Genomic DNA, 20,539 nt, shown 5'->3' on the forward strand with positions numbered 1-20,539 from the left:
AAATAACATAAAAATTGCACTTGCACATTTGCCTGCTGTAAACAGCGAAGTGTTGACAAGCAGCAGAACATTGAAGCATTGCTCCGAGCCCTGCAGTCTTGCATCATCCACAAGGAGTGAGAGAAAGGCAGAACGAAGAAAGAGAAGAGAGGAGAGAAAGTGAAAGAGAGAGAGGTAGAGAGAGGGAGAGAGAGAGATGGAGGGGCTCAGCGCATCTTTGCACCTTCCCCCGCAATGCCATAGCTGCCACGAAGATAGGAAATCTTCTTTGAGCTGGCGTGTGTACTCCCTACCCATTACTGTATGGCAGCTTCAAGCCTGGACCATGTCACAGCAATGTTTCAGTTTACCCAGTGCCCTCCAGCCAGAGCATGGAGCAGAACAGCTCACTGCCCCCCATACTCCCAGGCTACCAAGACCTCCAGGAGTACTGAAACAGCCACAGTCACAAATAAGACAAAGAAGGCCTATGTGTGTGCGTGTGTGTGTGTGTGTGTGTGTGTGTGTGTGTGTGTGTGTGTGTGTGTGTGGGTGTGGGTGTGTTTGTGTGTGTCAATCTGTCCATTAGTCTGTGCAAGCATGTTTTGAACATGTCCCAAAAATCACAGTAGGAAACCAAAGGAAAAAAAAACTAAACAAATGTTAATAAAAAGAACAACTGAACTGGCTTGGTCTCAATGCTGGCTCTGGAGTTTAATTAAACAAGGAATTAGGGGATTATATGGAGACTATCATTACAGGCCACTCGAGGAGTCTTCACAGACCGTCTTTTTTGTCTCCCTGAGCTCAGGCTCAATGATTCTCAACGGATTACATGCAGCCGCAGGACATGAGTCCGCATTCATTAAATCATTTCCTTCGTCTTCCGATCTTTTAATAAAGATTGATTTTTTTTCACCAGCAGCTCTTCAGCAAAAATATACCCTTGAACATACAAACTTGAATATGTACATATCTGGGAATATCCTTTTGTTGTTTTTCATGAGGATGCGGCACAGCAATTTGCCACTAACATGCCATGACCACACTTGAGACCAGTGCAGTGGTCTATACAGACCACTTTCCAAAGTCACCTCGGCCTCCTGAGGAGGAAGGGAACAGCAACCTCCCCTCCGCCCCACACTGCCCCAAGACACCAAACCCTGTTCTGTGTGACGCTAGATTCTGTTAGCTCAAGTGGTTAGCACATCAGTTTGTTTTCAGTCTTTTTCAGAAGCGTGTAAACTCATCTGGACCTTGTTTGTGTTAAACAATGAAGGTAACTACATCAAGTCCCACATTCCACTTTTTTTGCCTTCTACCTCCAGACCTATGGCAACATATTCATGTTCATCTATGGTTGAAAACTACACCAGATATATGGTGTGAGTTATGCTTATGGTGTTGCTCAGAAATTTGGACAATATGCCCAGGATGGAAGGTCAACATTCCCTGTCCTGCCCCAGCCATGACATTGACCAAAGGATTATGGTAATGAAACAGATGCTGGCAGTGTCAGAACAGAAGGAATAGAGTGATACAAGCCTCATCTCTGTCTCAACCAGATCCTATGATTGGGGTGCTGGGCTTTTATTCTGGTTATAGGAGTTCATGATAGTCTAGATTGGATTATGACACATGGGTAATATGGCTGAAGCCTTAGATCTAGCTAACATGTGAGTAGGACATTGGTCTGTATAGCTGCCCACTTTGTGAATAAATAACTAAAGATTTAACCTGGATTTGTATTAAGACTATTCATAATATTATAAGGTCGGCTTCTAGATCTGTTCGTGGGAACAGCAGGACAAGTACACCCACTGATGCAAATAGCTATCTAGGAATCTGCAGATCCTGATCCACTTCTTTGAAATCTAAAGTTTCTAAATAAACTGTATAAAACATGCTATTTTGGGGCAAATTGTTTGTGATTTATGTCTCCCCTGTATGATGACAGACATATCCCAATAAGACAAAATAGTGAATAATTATTACCTTCAGTGAAGCCAAATCCCTGTGGAAGCTGAGGTCAATTTGCAAACAGTTTGGCCTGTTTTTAAAACAATAAGGTACATCCTGATTAATCCTCCACATAATGACTGTGCTGTAATTCCATTTAAAGGTTCTGGGAATATTGATAAAGACCTCAAGCTGATGCCTGCTCACTTATCAGGCAATTAAAGCCTAATTATGTTCCTTTCAGTCTGTGGTATAGTCAGAATATGTTTTCCTTCAGGGTCCAAGTGTAATCTTTAACTAAATATTGACATTGGGCAAAATTTAATTGGGGATAAATCAGGTGCAAAGCAGATGTTCTGTCGAGATCACGCCTCATTGGAAACAAACCCTTATGGACCAATAAGAGGTGGTGATAGATAAACTTGTGCCAAAAACAAAGAACTGTTCTATTGAATTGGATCATTTCATTAATTAACAGCAGGCCATTGGCTCCCCTGTGGGAATGTTTAGGCTGCTAACGATGCATGAATCATGTAAAATGAATCCGTTTCAATTAGAGCAAAACTATGAGAAAATACTGCTGACAAAAAGAAAGAAATAATCATGTGCCCTTTTAAAGGGAACAGTCTTTTAAAAGGAAATCTAATAAATGTCTAAGATTTGTCCTTCTGTGTATACCTATTTTAATTCTAGATAGAATCCTTTCACACAATTTCTGATGGGAAGTCACCAAGGATTCCTTCACCTTGTTAGTAGGTTCCACTAAATCATAACAACTGTGTCAGAACTTATATAATTGTACATTAAAACTATAATATAACAGAATGTTATGAATTTCAGAAACTTGTGAGTCTCTGATGTATAAGTTTTTTTAACATAAAAGACAAAACTCATGAAAATTATGCAGGACTATCAAATTAGCACACTGAACATGTTTTATTCATTTATTACCAGGATTGTAGCAGTCATCTAAGAGCATACACTATTTATAGTTGTATTTATGGATATCTAGCTCCAAGAGTTCAGAAGCAATATGAACCTCACCATCATTGCTTTGTGTCCATTATTGAGGATCCTTTGCTCAGAAATGACAGTCAGAGATCTTGGCAACTGAAAGCATCTCCTTAGCTAAAGAAAAAACAACATTCAGTCCTATTTAAGTCTGTTAAATTAGTCTAATAACTTGGTTAGCCAATGGTACTCATGTGCATATGTTCTGCACTGACATCAGACAGATGGGATATCCATCACACCTTGAGCACTGCTCCTCTCTCTGGTCCACCCCTCCCCATTGTCTTTTTGTGCTCCTTCTCTCACTCCTTCGCTCCCATCCTGTGTCTCTGGGGGCTTTTCAACAGAGGCCCTGAGCAAAGCATGAAGCAATATGGCCTTGACTGACTCCACCTTGCAGCCGGGCAGTTCATAAAAAGACCTGCCAGCAGTGTAGTTTGCCTCCATGGATGTTTTTATGTACTTTGGCTATCTTGCAAAGAGCAAGCGCTGGTGCTTCGGTCATCATGAGCCTAGTGCACATTATCAGTACAGAAGATAATGCTGTGGTTGCTGAGGTTACTTACACATAAAAAAAGGAAGCAGAGGCGAAAACTCTTGTAAAACAAAGATCAACCTCATCTGCAGAGGTCTAATTCACATAGCTTCTTGGAGAATGGGATTAATATAAAATTGTAGCCACCACATACCAAAAAAGGGGCGTTAATGATCTATCTCTAAAGAGAGACAATTGAATAGAACATGGGAACTGGAACTAAAAGTGAGATATTTTGACATCACCCAGAATCCTCTATATTACTCAGGGATAAAGGATGACAAAAAGCTTCCATGGCATGGTGAGAGGGAAGTAAGAGCGGTCTGAACCTTGTCAGCTACGACTGCCTTTGAATCAGCATTAGCTCAAAATTACGGTAAGATTCCATGGAGCCTTTTTTAATACCGTGACCAATGGTCTCGATATCAGCTGTACCTTGCAAACTACCCAAGACAGAGGGACAAAAACAGTCGGGGCTTTCGCACTGCAGCATTAGCTCATAATGGCTCATTTTGAAAAGCATATTAGTTCCAGCATAATTACAATCAGGCCCTCACGCTCGCTATTTTACAACCATTCAAAAGGACCAGTCTTGGAGGAGCAAATGACACCAGTTGAGCATTAATGGCAAAAGCCCCCACCCCCCAGCCCCCACATCTTATATACTTATATAAGACAAAAATAACAGCACATCTCTTCCCATCTTTATTTTTATTCACGTTTACTTTATGTGTGCCTTTTGTCTGAGTTGCTATAATTACTTATTTTGTCAGTCAGAGTGGAACAAGGGGTGGGGGTGGGTATAGGCCATCATTATACAAACAGTCCCCAAACCAAGGTGCAGTCTTGCCAAATGATCTAAATGATAGCGCTGAGGATATCACTGACATCAATCTGCCTCTCGCAGCAATCTCCCTCGCTCGCGGCCTGAATACAAAAACCTATTGCTCTTTCGATCTCTGCAGGTTTGTTTGGGGGATTGAATCTCGGATACTGGTGTTCCTACGGAGGAAGAGGAAGGAGGAGGAAGGTCTGGGGGGATACTGCAGTGAGATCAACTAACTGAGAGGGAAAGAATTTGCACTTTTTGTTAGATTGCTCTCAAATCCAGTACCTAAAGTGTTTGTGCTAAAACTCATGAGATACTGTCTCTTAAAGTCTTCTGCAAAAAATGTCTATATAGTTTACAAAGAAGAAATTTACATCCTATAAGCCAAAATCATGCTTTGGCAATGTAATTTTCTTTCAAAAGAAAGAAAGAACGCTAACCTCCTTATTACAGAAGACTTCTACAGTATGGAAGAGGACAGTTCAAATGCATCCAGGTGCTGGCACTTTCCATGGTTACATACTTGATACCCCAACACAACCCTTTTCAACCCCATGCTTATTCATCCATTCAACAGCTTTACTGCCGTTCAGTTGACCAGATGCTCACACACTCAACGGCTCAATGGACAAATCCTATGTTCTTCTTTGAATGCTAGCACTTCGTATTGATTCAGTAGTAGTTTAGGGAGTACTGCCTTCAAACAAGTGCTTTGGAGAAGACATGCTTTGGAGCAGGTACTAAAGTAAACAGGTTATTTGGAAAACTGAAAATGGTTATTTGGAAATGGTTATTTGGAAAACTAATGTTTATTGCAATTAAACTATTCCATAAAAGGTTTCTGCTGGCCACAAACAAAATAAGTGTACCTCTGCCCTCCTCAGGACAGCTGCCTCAAACTCTTCCTATGAGTGGCATTGTCAAAATCACTCCAACCCTCATCTGCCTCCATTCCTGAAGGAAATTCCTACACTTTTTTCTGCACTATTGATCCTTATTTTGAACCTTATTACAAGTGAGATCAGAGAGTCCTGAGGAAAAATAAACAGAAAAAAAGAGCAAAAGAGGAGAAAAAGGGCAAAAAGATGGGAGGGTCTATAACGTTTGGCTCCCACAACAAACAATTAGACCTTTTTTTTCAGTGAAGAAAAAATGGTTTCTAAGGGGGGAGAAAGAGAAACAGAGAGGGAGAGAGAGGGTGAGAGGAAGAGAGGGAGATTGAACAGTGGAGGCGATAGCCTTTCATGGCTCCTGTCATGTGCATGGGGGCACGGCGTCACTGTGGGAGCACACGCCTCGCCTTCAACAGTGGAGCGGGGCCCAGGGCCTCCCAGCTCCCTGAGCCCCTCATAGATGCTGCACCTCAGGGGGCCATTAGGACCTGAATGGGGCTGTGACAGGGCCGCGCAGCTCGGCGGGGTATCGATAAACTCTGACATATTGCCTCCCCATGCCCAAGCACCAGGGGGACAGGCATGTGTGAATATGACAGCGTGAAGGGCTCAGAGGGCAAGATTATCCTCTGTCTGCAGTCTCCAACAGTCCAACATCACGTTTCTGAAGGAGAAATTAAGGAGTTTTATTTGTTGTGAAAACTGGACTTTAAAGAGTGAAAATATCTATAATAACTAAAGCTTGAGTATTTTGGGCCATGTTAAGCTACGTTCCAGTCAGACAAAACAAGACTTCCATTCCAGTATAACGATACACCAGGCCTCCAACTTCGGTTAAAAAAATTTTTTTTGAAGGGTATGGGCCTATGCTAATTAAGGTCGTGGGTAAACCAACAAAGTGAAGTGGCCTGAAGAGAGAAGCAGCTCAGGAAATCAAACACCAACACCAAGGCTCTGACTCAGTGCCACAAGGTGGCCAGTTTATTTTTGCCTCAAGAATGCGCAGGACAGAGTTTACCAAGGAAGAGGAATGCACTGACAAAAGGCACCTGTATAAGTACCTGAAGAACATTTCTCCTTCTGCAGAGTGCAAGAAAGGAAGCATTATCATAATGAAACAGATGTATGGTGTCAATGAAATTATCCTAAATATGTAGAGGTGTAGAGGTGGATATGATCAATTTTAAAACCAAAAGTTGACGTTTTATAACATAAAGGCTTGTACTCCGTATAATAACACGTATATTCCTAATTTATTGTTAATGAAAAGAGTCTATTTTAATCAGAAAAAACATCTGCATCATTATGAATAAACGGTGTTACATTCTTTGTTGCTGCACAACAGTGGAATAAACTTTTTGGAGCGTCAGCTGAAATAAGTGTTCAAAGAAATTCGTAGCCGTAATTTCGTTGCGTCTTAATGGCAATTTGGTGCAAGCGGGCTACGTTTGGTAGCCTACTTGAACTTCTCCAGCCATTCCTCGTGACTCATGGAAAGCTCATTTAAATGTCTGGCTTTCAGGGTTACAGTAACCCGTCCTAGTGCTTGATATTAGTGTCAGAGATCAATGTTGTACATTGTAGCTTTAAAATGTAAGTGGAAAATGAAATGTATTTCAGAATAAGAGCGCGCATTCCCCGAGGAGAGAGCGACAGACGATGCATAAATAAGCCCATTAGTTAAATAAGGGAGGCGAGCACTTTTCCGTTTGAAGTTACAGGACTCGCGCTAGCTGCTTTGGCCTCTAACGCTCGCGGTCTCTAAGCACACTGCCCACCGCCTGTGCATTTTTTTTTTAACTTGGTGGAAAGGAAAAAAAAAAACACATTTCTGATTAGTAACACTTTAGGAACATGTTTATTGTCTTGGGGGTCGCCCCCTAAAAATGGCCACTTGTTAAATGAAAATAATGAAGATTCCACTTGTGAAGGAGATCAAAAGCATAAAATGGGCGATGTTATGGCCCTAAGTAGCATGCGCTAATGGTGATTTTAAAGCAGCCGAGCATGGTGTGAATGACTCGCGCACGGCTCCAAACTTAATTAGTGTTGCACATTATGTGGGGCATTTTCTCCATTGTAATGAAATTAGGGAGAAATGCCTGTTGTCTTTTCCAGTGCGCCTTGGTGGTAACGAGCGGGGCGCAATAATCCGGTACAGTGTCGCCATCCGTGCCAGCTGTCAAAACGTTGACATCTTTGGCAGGCAGCGAAAATCGAAGGCGACAAAGTTTTAAATGATTTACAGGACTTTACAAGCACATTGCGAGCTATTACGAATGAGTACTTTGTTAAGACCGTTAATAAGAGAAATAACGCATGCATCAGAATTTACTGAAAGACACTGCAAAGCGAAGAAAAGAGCATAAAAGCTGATCTGTTAAATATTTTTTATCTCTACCACATACACAATTTGCATAATTGAAACTACGACTCTAAGACAACAGTGCCGTTTAAAACGGCATTTTCATTGTCTTCTGTATTTGATATGTCCATTTTATTCTTTATATTACTAACTTTATGATTTAAATTCCACAATCCATGCATATGAATTTGTGTATTGGGGAAGAAATATACAAAAATCTGGTCAGAAATATAGTCTACCCAGATATAAAGTAAAATAAATAAATCCCACAAAACAAGCAAAAATGTCTATTTTAAAACAGTTTTATTTTGATATTCTTTCGGATATAATTATCAAAATTATCGACAGCATGAGATAGCATTTCTGGCTAAAACTAGTTGTGTTTTTTTCTATTTTGGGGTATGTATCTATATGGAGAGTCTGCACGGAATAACAGAACAGGGAAAAAAAAAGTGTATTTATCAGTTTTGTGGGAAATGTATGCAGATGGATTCCTAACTGACAAACCCATCATGAGACTAGGCAGATTTGTGCTTATGAAATTAGAGACATGGGTATTATACATATTACCTTTAACTGCCGTAGTTTATATTTGTAATAAACGAAAAAGGGCAGGAAAGCAAAAAATCAAGAAATTACAACACAAATATTTCAGCTTCAGCAAATGTATTTCCATGTAGGAGCAAGCCCATGTAAAGGATAATTACTACAAACGTAAGCATCAACAAAAAAGCAGTTTTCTCAGATTTCTCTGTACTCTTTTCAGCACAGAAGAGGAATGGGGGGACACTTCATTAAGGGACACTTTTCCAAGCCTGGAAAAACAAGTGTCCCTTAAAGAAGGTGTATTGAAAATTGGGTTTTTGTCATAATTTCTTGAAAATCCACACAGTGAAATCACATGAGATCATTTCTTATATCATGACTATGGGTATTTGCAACAACAGACTAGTAAGTATAATCTATTTGAATGTAAAGCAAAAAAAGTATCAATATTTTTGATTTATGGTGGCAGTACTGACAAGCCTTTACCCTGAAAATGTAACAAACACATCTGTCATGAGCATGCAATACAATAAAAACACTCATTTTATGAGATGTGCTTCACACAAGAAAAGAGCCAAAGGGCCCTTTACTTTCTGTTTGTTTTCTAAGAGATATTTTGAGTGGGTGACAAGAAAGCAGCTCTAAAACATCCAATTAAATCAGAATTGCCTTCCACTCTAGCAACAAATACAGCTTGGAGTTAAAACCCCTTAGGGACCTAATCGGCATCATTGACAACCCTTGTCCTGTCCGAAAGCATGGTCCAGAATTATCAAGAGAGATGGCTAGACAGAGAAATGGCCTTTGGAGACATTGTTTTCTCTTGTCAGGACAAACACCTACTTGAAAATGACAAAAGCCAGCAACCCCAATGTCATTTCATCCCCTTCCTATCCCCCCCCCCCCCCCCCAAAACACACACACACACTCTTCAGTGAAAGATCTGTCTAATGAAAGCAAAGACCTGTAATCCCATGAACATATTGACCTAGCCCCTATCCAGCATTGCACTGTCCCCCGAGAGTTTGGTCCCATCACAAAGTTTTAAAAGCACAGATCTGAAGTCTTTAGTCGACAAGTCCCATAATCTGTAGGCAGCTTGTTGAGCTGACCTTATTGTACACAAATCATCAGCCGAATATCGGACCATGCCTGCAATGACTCCAGCATAAATTGGATCACCAATACCAACAAGACCAGAAGAAACACCTCACAATATTAAAGAAGAAAACAACAATAAATAAGAAAAATACAGCTCAGAAGGCCACAGCCATCAGAGCTCTGTTTCATCAAGTAACACATTATTGATCTTTTCATCATCTTGTCTTTTTTTATTCTATTTGTTTGTGTAGAAGAGCCTCATCCCTGCTAATCGGGTGTATGCCACCCGAGTCTACACCCCCCCCCACACACACCTTTTTTTCACTACACCACAGTTGAAGTTAATCAAGGCGCTAATGCTAAGACTCTAGGAGCCAATTGTGTTGCTAATGTTGACACCTGCCAGATTGAGGCAGGGGTTGTTCATGGCTCACCATGGCCAGCAACAGATCACCTCTCCACTGGGGTCCCTCTTTAGGGAGATTAAGAGTGGGTTAGCAGGGTCACAAATCAAATACCTCCCTCTGATGGTTAGAGGCAGAGAGCCAGACCGAGGAAGAAACAGAGAGGATATGGATGAGTGTAGCTTTTATATCCAAGAACACATTTTGCATTTAATGCTAAGGTGAAATTCCAGTTTGAGTGTTATGGTAGTGTTTATGTTATTAGGCTTAAATCTTGTCAGTAACCGGGTAAAATTCATCAACAGCAATTGTACTAATAATACATATCACCCTCATGAACAGAAAAAAAAATAGTAGAATCTAGAATTTTCTCTAATTTGCCAAAACAATAAATTCATTAATGCAGACAGACAGAAATATGCCAGTGGTTATTTCATACACCTTTTGGCTAAACCTTTTTACAGACTATACAGGTTTTTAAAGTCTATTACAACCAGTTCACAAAGGCAAGTGTTACGTTGCCATTGTCAAAATGCTATAATAGATATTCATGTACAAAGGATGTACAAAACAATATACATATATGCAAAAGGATATGCAAAACTCAGCCCAACCCCAACAGCAAGAATAAATGGCCATGATGACAAATACACTGTCTAAACCAGATTGGTTAGTTCTAACTGTGTAGATTTGACATGTTTGCATTGTTTCTTGTACCGAAGTAATGATGCTGAAAGTTTGGATTCACCACTGGTCTCTGGCCATGTACACTAAGGCAAATAACACTGACACACTCTGCACTCTCTCGCCTCTCTCTGCCTCTATTTTCAACTATCTCTCTCCTTTTAACATGTTGCTGTCCAGCCTGATCGTGTCAATTTGAAGCCCCCATTCACAAGTATTCATGCATCTGCCTCTGATGGACAATGGACGCTAGTTTATAAACTGTCTGCTCGCTAGCCCAGAGGCTTTAGTCCTCATTGTCTTCCTAGCCTTAATAAACTTTTTGAAGGAGTTCATCAACTCCCCTGAATAGCCTGTGCGCAGAATCTCAAGACACAAAATAACAGAGGGTCCTTTTTTCTCCCTCCTCTCTTCTTTCATTCTCTTTTCTCTTTTTTCAGAAGCAGTTTGTCTGACAATGGAGAGAGGAGCCTGTCAGACTTCAGAGGGGTCTTAGGACCAATACAAGAAAAAGAAGGCAGCATTCAATTAAAGAACAAAATGCTTTTCATAAAAAAGAAGACAATTGAATTTTCTCTCCATTCAAGCACTATGGAGGATGGTTCAAGCAGTCCCCGATATCTTATTCAAAGAGGCAAAAACACACATTTAGACCCACACAAAGTGCAAAAAAAGGAGAGTGCAAATAATGAAATACACACAATGTCCATCCAAAGCACAGTCTTCCTTAAATATTCACAACAGTGTATGCTGTTAAAAAAAGAACCTAGTGATTTGTTATAGGAGAGAATGATATAAAATTATTTATAGCAATGCACTATATAAAATCATGATGTATTTACTTTTTTATGTTTATTTTAAGATGCCTGCTAGAGAGGCAGTATTACAAATTTTAAGCATCAATGAATTTTAATATTGACTATAAGCCACTAATCTACCGTTAGACCTTTAAATGTGTGAAAAAAGCTGAGGTCTTAAAGGGACGCCTACCCTAATTAATTTCATACCCAATTAGAAGGGATCGACACATGATGGTTTCTGCTTTTTGCCCTATAACCGCCACCAATTTCTGAACAAACCTTCCCCAGTCATAAACTCAACACTGCAATTCTTTTTAAGTCCCTCAACACTACGACCGGGAGGATGCGGGGGGAAGACAAAATCGAACGCCTTGCCGTCGCTTTCCAACGCCTACTGTTTCTGAAGGGTGCATTTATGCGTTTAACCGCCCTAATTAGATCTGACAGGTTCAATGCGTTCGTTTCAGCAAAAAGAAGGCTGGTCAAGTTATGAGTTCCGAGTCGCTGGATGAAACTCTCTGGATGGCGAATCCGTGTCACCTTCAAATTCTCCGCCTAATTGAGCGTTTAGTGAGCTACATGCCACAAAGACCGACTGATGAACTCAGATGAAAGCAGTCTGAATTACTCTTTTGAAAGTAATGCGCTTCGTTAATAACAAATATTCATATCAACAGCAAATTAGTTATCTTTTGCTGTTTAGTTAAGTGTGCTAAAGTGTCACAAATGTGTAATTAAATTTTTTTGGGCTCACTGTTAAATGTAGGCTAGGACCTGATTTTGTTATATGTTGTTATATATAGTTTGTTATATTTTCAAGGGTTAAGATTCTTACTAACTACTTTAGCTACTTGATGCTAAAATAACTTTTTCACCGAAGATATGAGCTTCTTAGGGGTTGGTGGAGCGAGATGATCTGTTCAAGTGAGAGTCATTTTGGACTTCTTTTGGCAATTCTGCCGCTACTCGGGATATACTATTGTTCTTTAATAGCCACTTGAACTAATCTTTCACTGGTGGCCAACGGGACTAAAATGATATCCACTCGCCTGAAGCAGGCCTATGGGAAATAATTCTGAAGAGAAAAATAATGATAATTGAAGGCGCGTGCGCGTTTTCTGTGCAAATAGCCGACATGATCGCGCAAAACAAATAAAAACGTTTCTACAAAGTATTGACTCAGTAGCGATGAATTTGTATGCTCATAGCTCAAATATGAATCTTCTAATACATAGAGAAAATACAGATAATATTTTAGGCTGCGATCAGACTGACAAGATAGGTTCATTCTGCATGTGTTAAATCTTCCAGTTCATCTTTAAACGCAGATGTTCTGAATTTTGTAAATATCATTTGTATACATTATACATATTAATTCAGACTGACTGCGTTTAATTAGTTTGATAAAGTATAACATACACGCTGGCTAATAAAGTTTATCTATCTATCTATCTATCTATCTATCTATCTATCTATCTATCTATCTATCTATCTATCTATCTATCTATCTATCTATCTATCTATCTATCTATCTATCTATCTATCTATCTATCTATCTATCTATCTATCAGTGCTATCACTCACTGAATTCATATCAAAGTGCAGGCCTATTCAAATTGTGTTTTACTCCGGTCATACCAGCATGCACCCCCATCCCCACCCCCCACAACACACACACACACACACACACACACACACACACACACACACACACACACACACACACACACACACACGCCGATTAACGAGGCCAGAGCCAACGGCGTCGCTGCTTTTCGGTGTCAAGTGTGACCCACCCTCATAAATCAAATAGATAGAAGAGGAGAGAGGCTAAAGCGGAAATCTATGCATGTCAAAATCAATTGTGTACACTGGCCTTCTGGAGCCATTAACAAAATATGAACGGGCTAAACATATTGGCAATACCCTACTTGTTCATAAAGGAATTACGTTATTTTACTCTAAAACATCTCAAGCAAAATGTATCACGATATGTGACATTTTAAAGGACGTTAAGTCTGATACATTATTAACATATATTTATACAATTTTCAGATAAACTGGAAATTAGAATACAATCCAAGAGAGGATTATCAACTCGCTTCTGTGCGTGAAAAATATTTCCAAATCAGTGAACAATTCCTATTAACGGGTGGAATTATTTATTTTCTAAAATAGAAATCATTGAACGATTCTCTTTAACATTTCTGCGCAGGTACAGGCTGTGTTTGTCTGTTACAGTAAGTCGCGATTAATTCATTGACAGCCTTGAAAATATTATTGTAATTCTGTAATACAAAGAACTTCCATCGTATTTTTGCCATTACAAATGGATCTGATAAGATCAAAGACTATGAGTGTCCCTATTTACTTTAACTGCCCTTACAACCTCACCTCCCCTGTATTTTACTGCTTATTCATTAAGTACTCTGAAACGACACAAAAATCATCGTCTTGTCAATTTAACCAGCCTTTATTCTCAAAGTATTCAATGGCAAAGACTTTGATTCGAAATTTAATTTCGATTTATGTTATTATGGCTATATAGACTACATGCAAGTGTAGTAATAATGTAAATGTTTTATATTTCAATATTTTATATTCACATTTCAATAACAAGACATAATTCGAAAGCTGGTTAGTACGTCACTTATTTTCTTTCAGATCCTAGACAAGTCATGTAAAAATGTAGTCAACTGACTGAAATCTTCAAATTCATGAGCTTTTCAAATATGTTTCTTATCAAAGAAAAAAAAATACGACAAAGATTTGCACAATTAGAATCTAGGCTGCAACCTACAGATGTGAAGCTTGTGCTTAAAGCTCTTATTTAAACATTTTATTATCTTAAACAATTGTTTTATACTACCCTTCCAGTTTGAAAAAAGCAATTGCTTAGTAAATTGATTTGTTTGATTGATACCTGGAATGACAACCATCTTTATACCGGCTAAAAATGGATACTTTTCCTATTTACCACAATTGATTCTAATGTAGTTTTACTGTGCTCGTATATCTGTCCGACTTATTCAAACCTCCTGTAAAAATCTTTAAGATAGTATTAAGTGGGCCTTGGCACCTTGTTCACGAGCATTTAGGTAGTTCAGACTTAACAACAACAACAACAACAACAACAACAACAATAACGCTTAAAATAACATAGTTTATAGGCTTATTTTGTATACGCTCGTAAATAAACACTGCGATATAAATTCCAGCGAAGAGTGGTGAGAGACGGTGATGGGAAAGGGGAGGTTAATCCGAGTTTAATGCAGTGATGCACAGTGCAGGGTCCAGGCTGTGATGGTTGTGTTATCTCTACCCAACATTTGGGTCTTCTTCAATTTCAACCCTGCCAAATAGCTGCGAGAAAGTGCAGATGAAGTGACTCTGTGCCTGGGGAAAATTATATTAATAGCTAAATAACTTCCTTATACTTTCACTAAATCTCTCTCTCTCGTTCGCACATACTATTTTAGATGGATTTGTTTGAAGTTTTCTGCCGCTTCACTCCCCTGTCCTTCTCTTTCGGAGAGGCTTTCGAAGTAGGATAACCATTTTATTTTAATATAAACGTGGACCAAGAAGGACGGTATACCTTAAGGTATTGGCGAAGATGGCTATTTTTTACTTACAATCGCAATTTTGCATTTTTTAGAAAACAATGGCAAGCGTTTTTTGTTATGCTTAAAATATAACCGAGTGCCAAGGCAGTCTATCCTTGTTCTCCATGACAGTGATGTCTGATTATTCAAACAGTCTTTTGTCTCCTTTTTGTTCGAAATATCTTTAGGTTTCACCGCGACACCCTCTGTTTAATTGAATATGCACGTTGAAACCGAGCCTGAAGCGTCTGACTGCCTGACACCGCACCATCTCTCCCCTGGCCTTCTATTATTACCCACTCACAACACGACTAAATCCCGTCTGGCCGCTGTTTGATTAGATTGAGAACCTCAGGTAATCCTCCGATTTGCTGAAGTGTCCATCGCCTTTCTCCATGACACGTCCTCACATACACTGGTTTGCCTGTGTAGCCGGTGCAGATGGTTCCCGATAAACGGACGGACACATCGGATCCCCCCCACCACACACACACGCACGCACGCACGCACGCACAAAACGCCTCCTTCGATAGGTTCTCACAAACAAAAGGAGGACCAGGTGAGCTGTCAGACCGAGCTACCCGCCTCGGCATAACCTATTAGATACTAATTAGGCTTGACAGATTTTAGCAAACTCCCGACGCTCATAATTTGTGGGCTTCCGTAACGATGACATCAGGTGAAGCCCACCGGGTGACTGAATTGTAATGGCCCTGTGACCATAAAATGTAAATATTTACAAATTTCTTAATGTATAAATGAAGTGTACATTTTCAGAGACTGCATAAGATTATGCCCATATTTATAACCCTTGTTTTTCTTCAAATGTTAAATAGAAAATATAAGAGTTTGTGTAGAACGTAAATAAATAAATAAATAAATGCATACATACATACATACATACATACATACATACATACATACATGCATGCATAAAAATAAATAAATAAATAATATGTTCTATAAAATAAACTAACACCTCATGAATGTATGCCCCGGGCAAGCAACAGTACGTCGTTTAGAGATGAAAGTGAAAAGAAAAGGCTCAGTTTAATCGGGCTTAAAACCTTTCAACATTTTAGGTTTGTGCCCGAAACCCGATCGAGTCAGGCATGATTGAGGATAAATGCGTTTCCTACCGTACCCGCGAGCTATTACACCATTCTCAAACACAGCAGCCCATTCAACAGAAAGTGTTTTCGCCACCAACTCTAATAGGTCTTAACATTGTTAAGCGCTATCCGGATGGGAAACTTAAGCGGGGGAATATGAACCTTCTCGAGAATTTTACAGCACATTTAATGATGCGCTGTAGACACGATGCTATTAAGACGGTTATGAGGGAATCGTTAACACGTTTAACCTGCAATATTCGCCTCTGACGCCAAAGCACAGAACACAATCGAACAGCCAAGTAGATGATACGTTGTCTATTTGCACGATGATATGATAACTTAAAATAATTTTCCCATAAAAACCTACCATAATTAATACACACCAACATCTCAATTATACCGCAGTTTATCCTTCATATTAACTGTATAATTGTATCTCAGTCTTAACACCAGCCAGAACAACTACGTTCTACTTTCATAGTCACAATAATCGGTTGAGTTGCCTTTTGATATATTATTTACTTGAAGTAAGTAGAATATGATAGTAATCAAATGTTTTAAAATATCCTTGCAGTTGCACATGATTTGCAATGTATTAGTTAGGAATACTTATGAATACAAAATACCATGCAATACAGGCTGAAGTACAAAAAAGCGATTGCCCACAAATGTCTTATTCATAACAGTACAGTTTTCAAGGGAAAAAAACGGTCATAAAATGATTTCCCCATATATTTTGTCTCGGTGTCCGAAGTACATTACCACAAACCATAAAAACACTGTACAGACCCAGTCACGTTTCACTGCCCTGCTTTCGAAGATTTTGCTATTGTATCTCGTTGTCCTGCAAAATCTTAAACGAAGATCGTGTTTTTATGCTGAAGTGCAGGAGACGGCGTAATGAAGTTTTGGGTGGACTGCTATTTCCACTTCACTTATTTCAGTTGTACGGGAAATACTACAAATGCTCTAACGGCCTCTCTGTTTAAGGACTAAATTAGATGATTAAATGATAAAGCTAGGCTACTATAGGCTACAACAATAATAATAATAACAACAGCAACAACAATAATAATATTGTCAACTAATTACAAACTGTCATTAGTATTAAACCCTTACTGTACAACACTCGTTAAATCAACAGAAAATTATACTAACTGATCTATATTATTATTATTATTATTATTATTATTATTATTATTATTATTATGTAGAAAATTGTTTAATTAATTTGCCTATATTCAATTACAAACTTTTCGTAAATTAAAGTGATAGCCTTGCTGGTATATTCTACAATACATCTGCTGGATGCTAGGACGAACTAGCATATGATAAATTTCAGGGGTTAAATGTTTTGCACATGCCCACGCCCATGATTTTAAATGTTAAAATGATAGGCTTGCTGATATAAATTATTTGTTAACTGACAGCTGTCGAGATTAGCTGTTAAATATACGATAAGGAATAATGTGCTACCAAATTAATTTACGGCGTCTAAACACCTTATGTCACATAAATAATTTAATAAGGACTGAATAGCTAAGAGCATGAATAATCAGTGCTATTTTCTTTAAAGTCATTATACTTTTACCGAGGGGGTACACGAATTCCCATGAAGAGAACTGTAACTTAGAAACTATATTATGCGAAATACAATTCACTTCTTTCAATAACCAGCGGAATAGTAAAAACAACAAAGACTCCAAGCCTGGTAGACAAGCAACCTGTTATTCTTTCGCGTTCGTCTTTTGTTAAAGCAAGCACTATGATAGATGCTGATTATTGTTTTAATTTCAGCACATTTCACCACATCAAATTTTCGGCGTATCGACTTACCTTTATCCCCAAGAATTCCGTCAATGCTGTGTTTCGTTTTCTTCTCCCCATCTTCATCTTTCTTGTCACATTCGTCATCGTCATCCTTCTTGCCAAAACGTGCTCTCAAAACCCGGCTAATGGAACTCACTGAGATATATATATATATATATATATATATATATATATATATAAAAAATATTTATATATATATATAAGTTTTCAAACATATTTGCAAGTTTTCAACAGCTGTTAAATATCTTTCCCTATAATATCCACATATTTACTATGAACAAACGCAAAAGCAAAAGCAAAGCAAGATTTAAACTCGGAATCGGGTGAAGTTAAATTTGCTGCATTCTGCAGTGTGCAGTCTCAGTAGAAAGGAAAGGGTGCTTACCGGATGAGGCCTCACCTGAAGGAACCGTGCTTCTGTCGCACACTCCGTCCTTCAGCAGTTTGTCCCGAATCTCCCAACTGAACATTCCTGGATTCTCGCGTTTGTATTCCTCAATTCTCTTTTCAACGTCAGGCGTTGCTACCTGCTTTAGTTTTAAACCATTATTTTCAACGCCCCCCCCCCCCCCCAAAAAAAATGAAAACATGACAAAGAAGAGGAAAATACATTTTAATTTTAGTTCGACTTTTTTGTATATATATGTCAGCAATATAACTATGCTACAATGGTTCTGTTGTACGTTACACATATACGGCTACGTCGTATATGATAAGTGTCAGAGTTTAAAAGTTTGCACAGGCCCAAGTCTGTGTTTTAAGTGTTTCAAGATTATTCAATACTCACCCTGGGTTTACTTCCGCCTATCGCTCCAGGACGAATCGAACCCGTCTCCTGGTACCGACAAAGAATTTTAGACACGCAACCGTGGGAAACTCGCAGCTGTCGCGAGATTACGCAGGGTCGGATGCCGTGGTGTGCCATCTCGACTATCTTGTGTCGAATATGATTCGGAAGAGGCCTTCCATTGATGAACACTCCACCGAGCTGGTTGACTCGACCTTGGCCCAGGGGGGTTGATACTGTTCCATGACAAACATATTCAGGCCGATCCCAATTATAAAGTTGTAATTACATGAAACAAAAGTGGTCTGTACATTTGCGCTGGAATTGCCAAAAACATCTGCACCTTATTAACACAGATTTTGTCACAGAATAAGTTACTGTCAATTTGACTAGACCTATATATCACTTATCAAATATTTTTTATACCATACCCTACCATAATTAACGACAATAATAACATTTAATGCAATAGTCAGGATTTGGAACTGTACAAAGACAAATACTACCCTTTGACAAGAAGAGCATTTTCCCCAACTAGAGTCTTGTTAGACTCTCTCTATTTGTCCTGTAACGTGTACAACACTTCAGTGCTCTGTTTGTTATTCAAGAGCCTCTGAGGATGTTACATTGTACACCTCGATTATTCCTAGTCACGCAGGACAAATATTGGCGTGATCCGTTGAGCCATCTCTTAGCTGTGTGTTTTAGTTCCATTTGCTGCAGTAAGACACTTGAGTAAATCTCACATCTTGCGTATAGTTGAAAGATTCATGAGTTTGAACACTTTCGTCAACGGCCCTTAAGCACGAATCTTCTCGGTCTGGAAAGAGATCCCATTCTGTGTTCTAGCTGAGCAAACAAGTGTAAATGTATACTTTTGCGTGTGAATTTTTAAGAATTCTTTTGCATGTATTTGCAAAAGAAATAGCTCTCGAAAGGGATATTTTTACAAGTGATTTAAATGAATAACACTTTAATGTGATTAGGTTAAAATGTTATCTCGCACCAAAGTTTTTATACGCTAGTAAATGTTTGCACATTCAGTCGAAATCTATTTTTTTTGGTTAAAATGTGCATCTGTCATTGTACTAGTTAGTATCCAGTTTTATCCACTGACAATTTGAGGCTGTTACATTTTGGGTTATTTTCAGTTATTACATTTCATCCAGTGTCGGCGTCTTGTTATTTCAATATTTGCTACCATCTCCTACGCTTGGCATTTTATTTATTTTTAGTTTTTGTGGTCTTTAAAATAGTTGAATTAATTCAAAAGATTCCTGGAACTACAGACTGACGTAGAGGGGCTTCGTTTGGTAGGCTACATCCACCCCCCCCCCCCCCCCCAACCCTCAAAAAATGTCATGAAAATCTTTGCAAAAACAGTCATAAAAGTAGCATACCTTCCAAAGGAAATCCAGTGCGGGGATAGTTCTGGCCTGGTGCTGGCCGAACCATTCGAGGAACTGTTCCTGGTAAAGTAGCCATTCCAGCTACTCAAAATAATAATAATAATAATAATAATAATAATAAATAAATAAATAAAATAAACAGAACCTACTCAATCAAAGATACCAGTCACACAAATAGGTCCAGTCTTGCCTTCGCCGAGGAAACTACAACAGGTCCAGTGTTTTAACAAGCCATGCAGAATACGAGCAGAAAACGAAATTCCAACAATACACCAATGGATATTATGCCCATAAAACTGAAGAAATAGTCAGACAGCTATACGTTCAGTTGCCTAGTGCTTTGGGATTAAAAAGTCAAGAAAGCAGAATGCAAGTTCTTTAAAACGAAGTGTGCGAAATGAAAGGGATTGTAGCACTCATTAATCGAAGGTAAATTATGTTTGTTTGCTTTGAATCAGTCAGAGGTCTGCTAGTTTTGATAAAATCCTCTGCTGGAGACTGAGAGTAGTTTAAGTGGCCAACTTTGGCGCACGTTATGGGAGGGGGCAGGCGCGCGCAACGATAGGCTCTCCGGCCTTTCTTTTATTCCTGTTGGGAAGACGAGGTAAAGTCTAGGACCTGCCGACCAATAGGAGTGAACAGTGAAGACCGCAGACAGACATTTTGCTTTGAGCCTATATAACCGCT

At 39.0% G+C, this 20,539-nt stretch overlaps 1 protein-coding gene across 2 annotated transcripts in view; it reads right to left on the bottom strand.

Moving 5' to 3' along the window:
* The window catches only part of pax7a (paired box 7a), a 46,079-nt gene extending 26,151 nt beyond the window's left edge, over nt 1-19,928 (bottom strand). The window contains exons 1-4 of one of the 2 annotated variants that reach the window (XM_027002005.2): nt 19,844-19,928; nt 18,444-18,679; nt 18,057-18,186; nt 17,663-17,791 (exon numbers count right to left, since the gene is read on the bottom strand). In XM_027002005.2, the coding sequence (XP_026857806.1) occupies nt 17,663-17,791; nt 18,057-18,186; nt 18,444-18,679; nt 19,844-19,928 (580 nt within the window). Of the gene's footprint in view, nt 1-17,662; nt 17,792-18,041; nt 18,187-18,443; nt 18,680-19,843 lie in introns of both variants that reach the window. The other variant, XM_027002004.2, reaches the window with a different exon arrangement.
* Nucleotides 19,929-20,539: the final 611 nt, after the last annotated feature.

The sequence above is a fragment of the Electrophorus electricus genome, chromosome 20 (genome assembly GCF_013358815.1).
Source record: "Electrophorus electricus isolate fEleEle1 chromosome 20, fEleEle1.pri, whole genome shotgun sequence".
Taxonomy (NCBI): Eukaryota; Metazoa; Chordata; class Actinopteri; order Gymnotiformes; family Gymnotidae; genus Electrophorus; species Electrophorus electricus.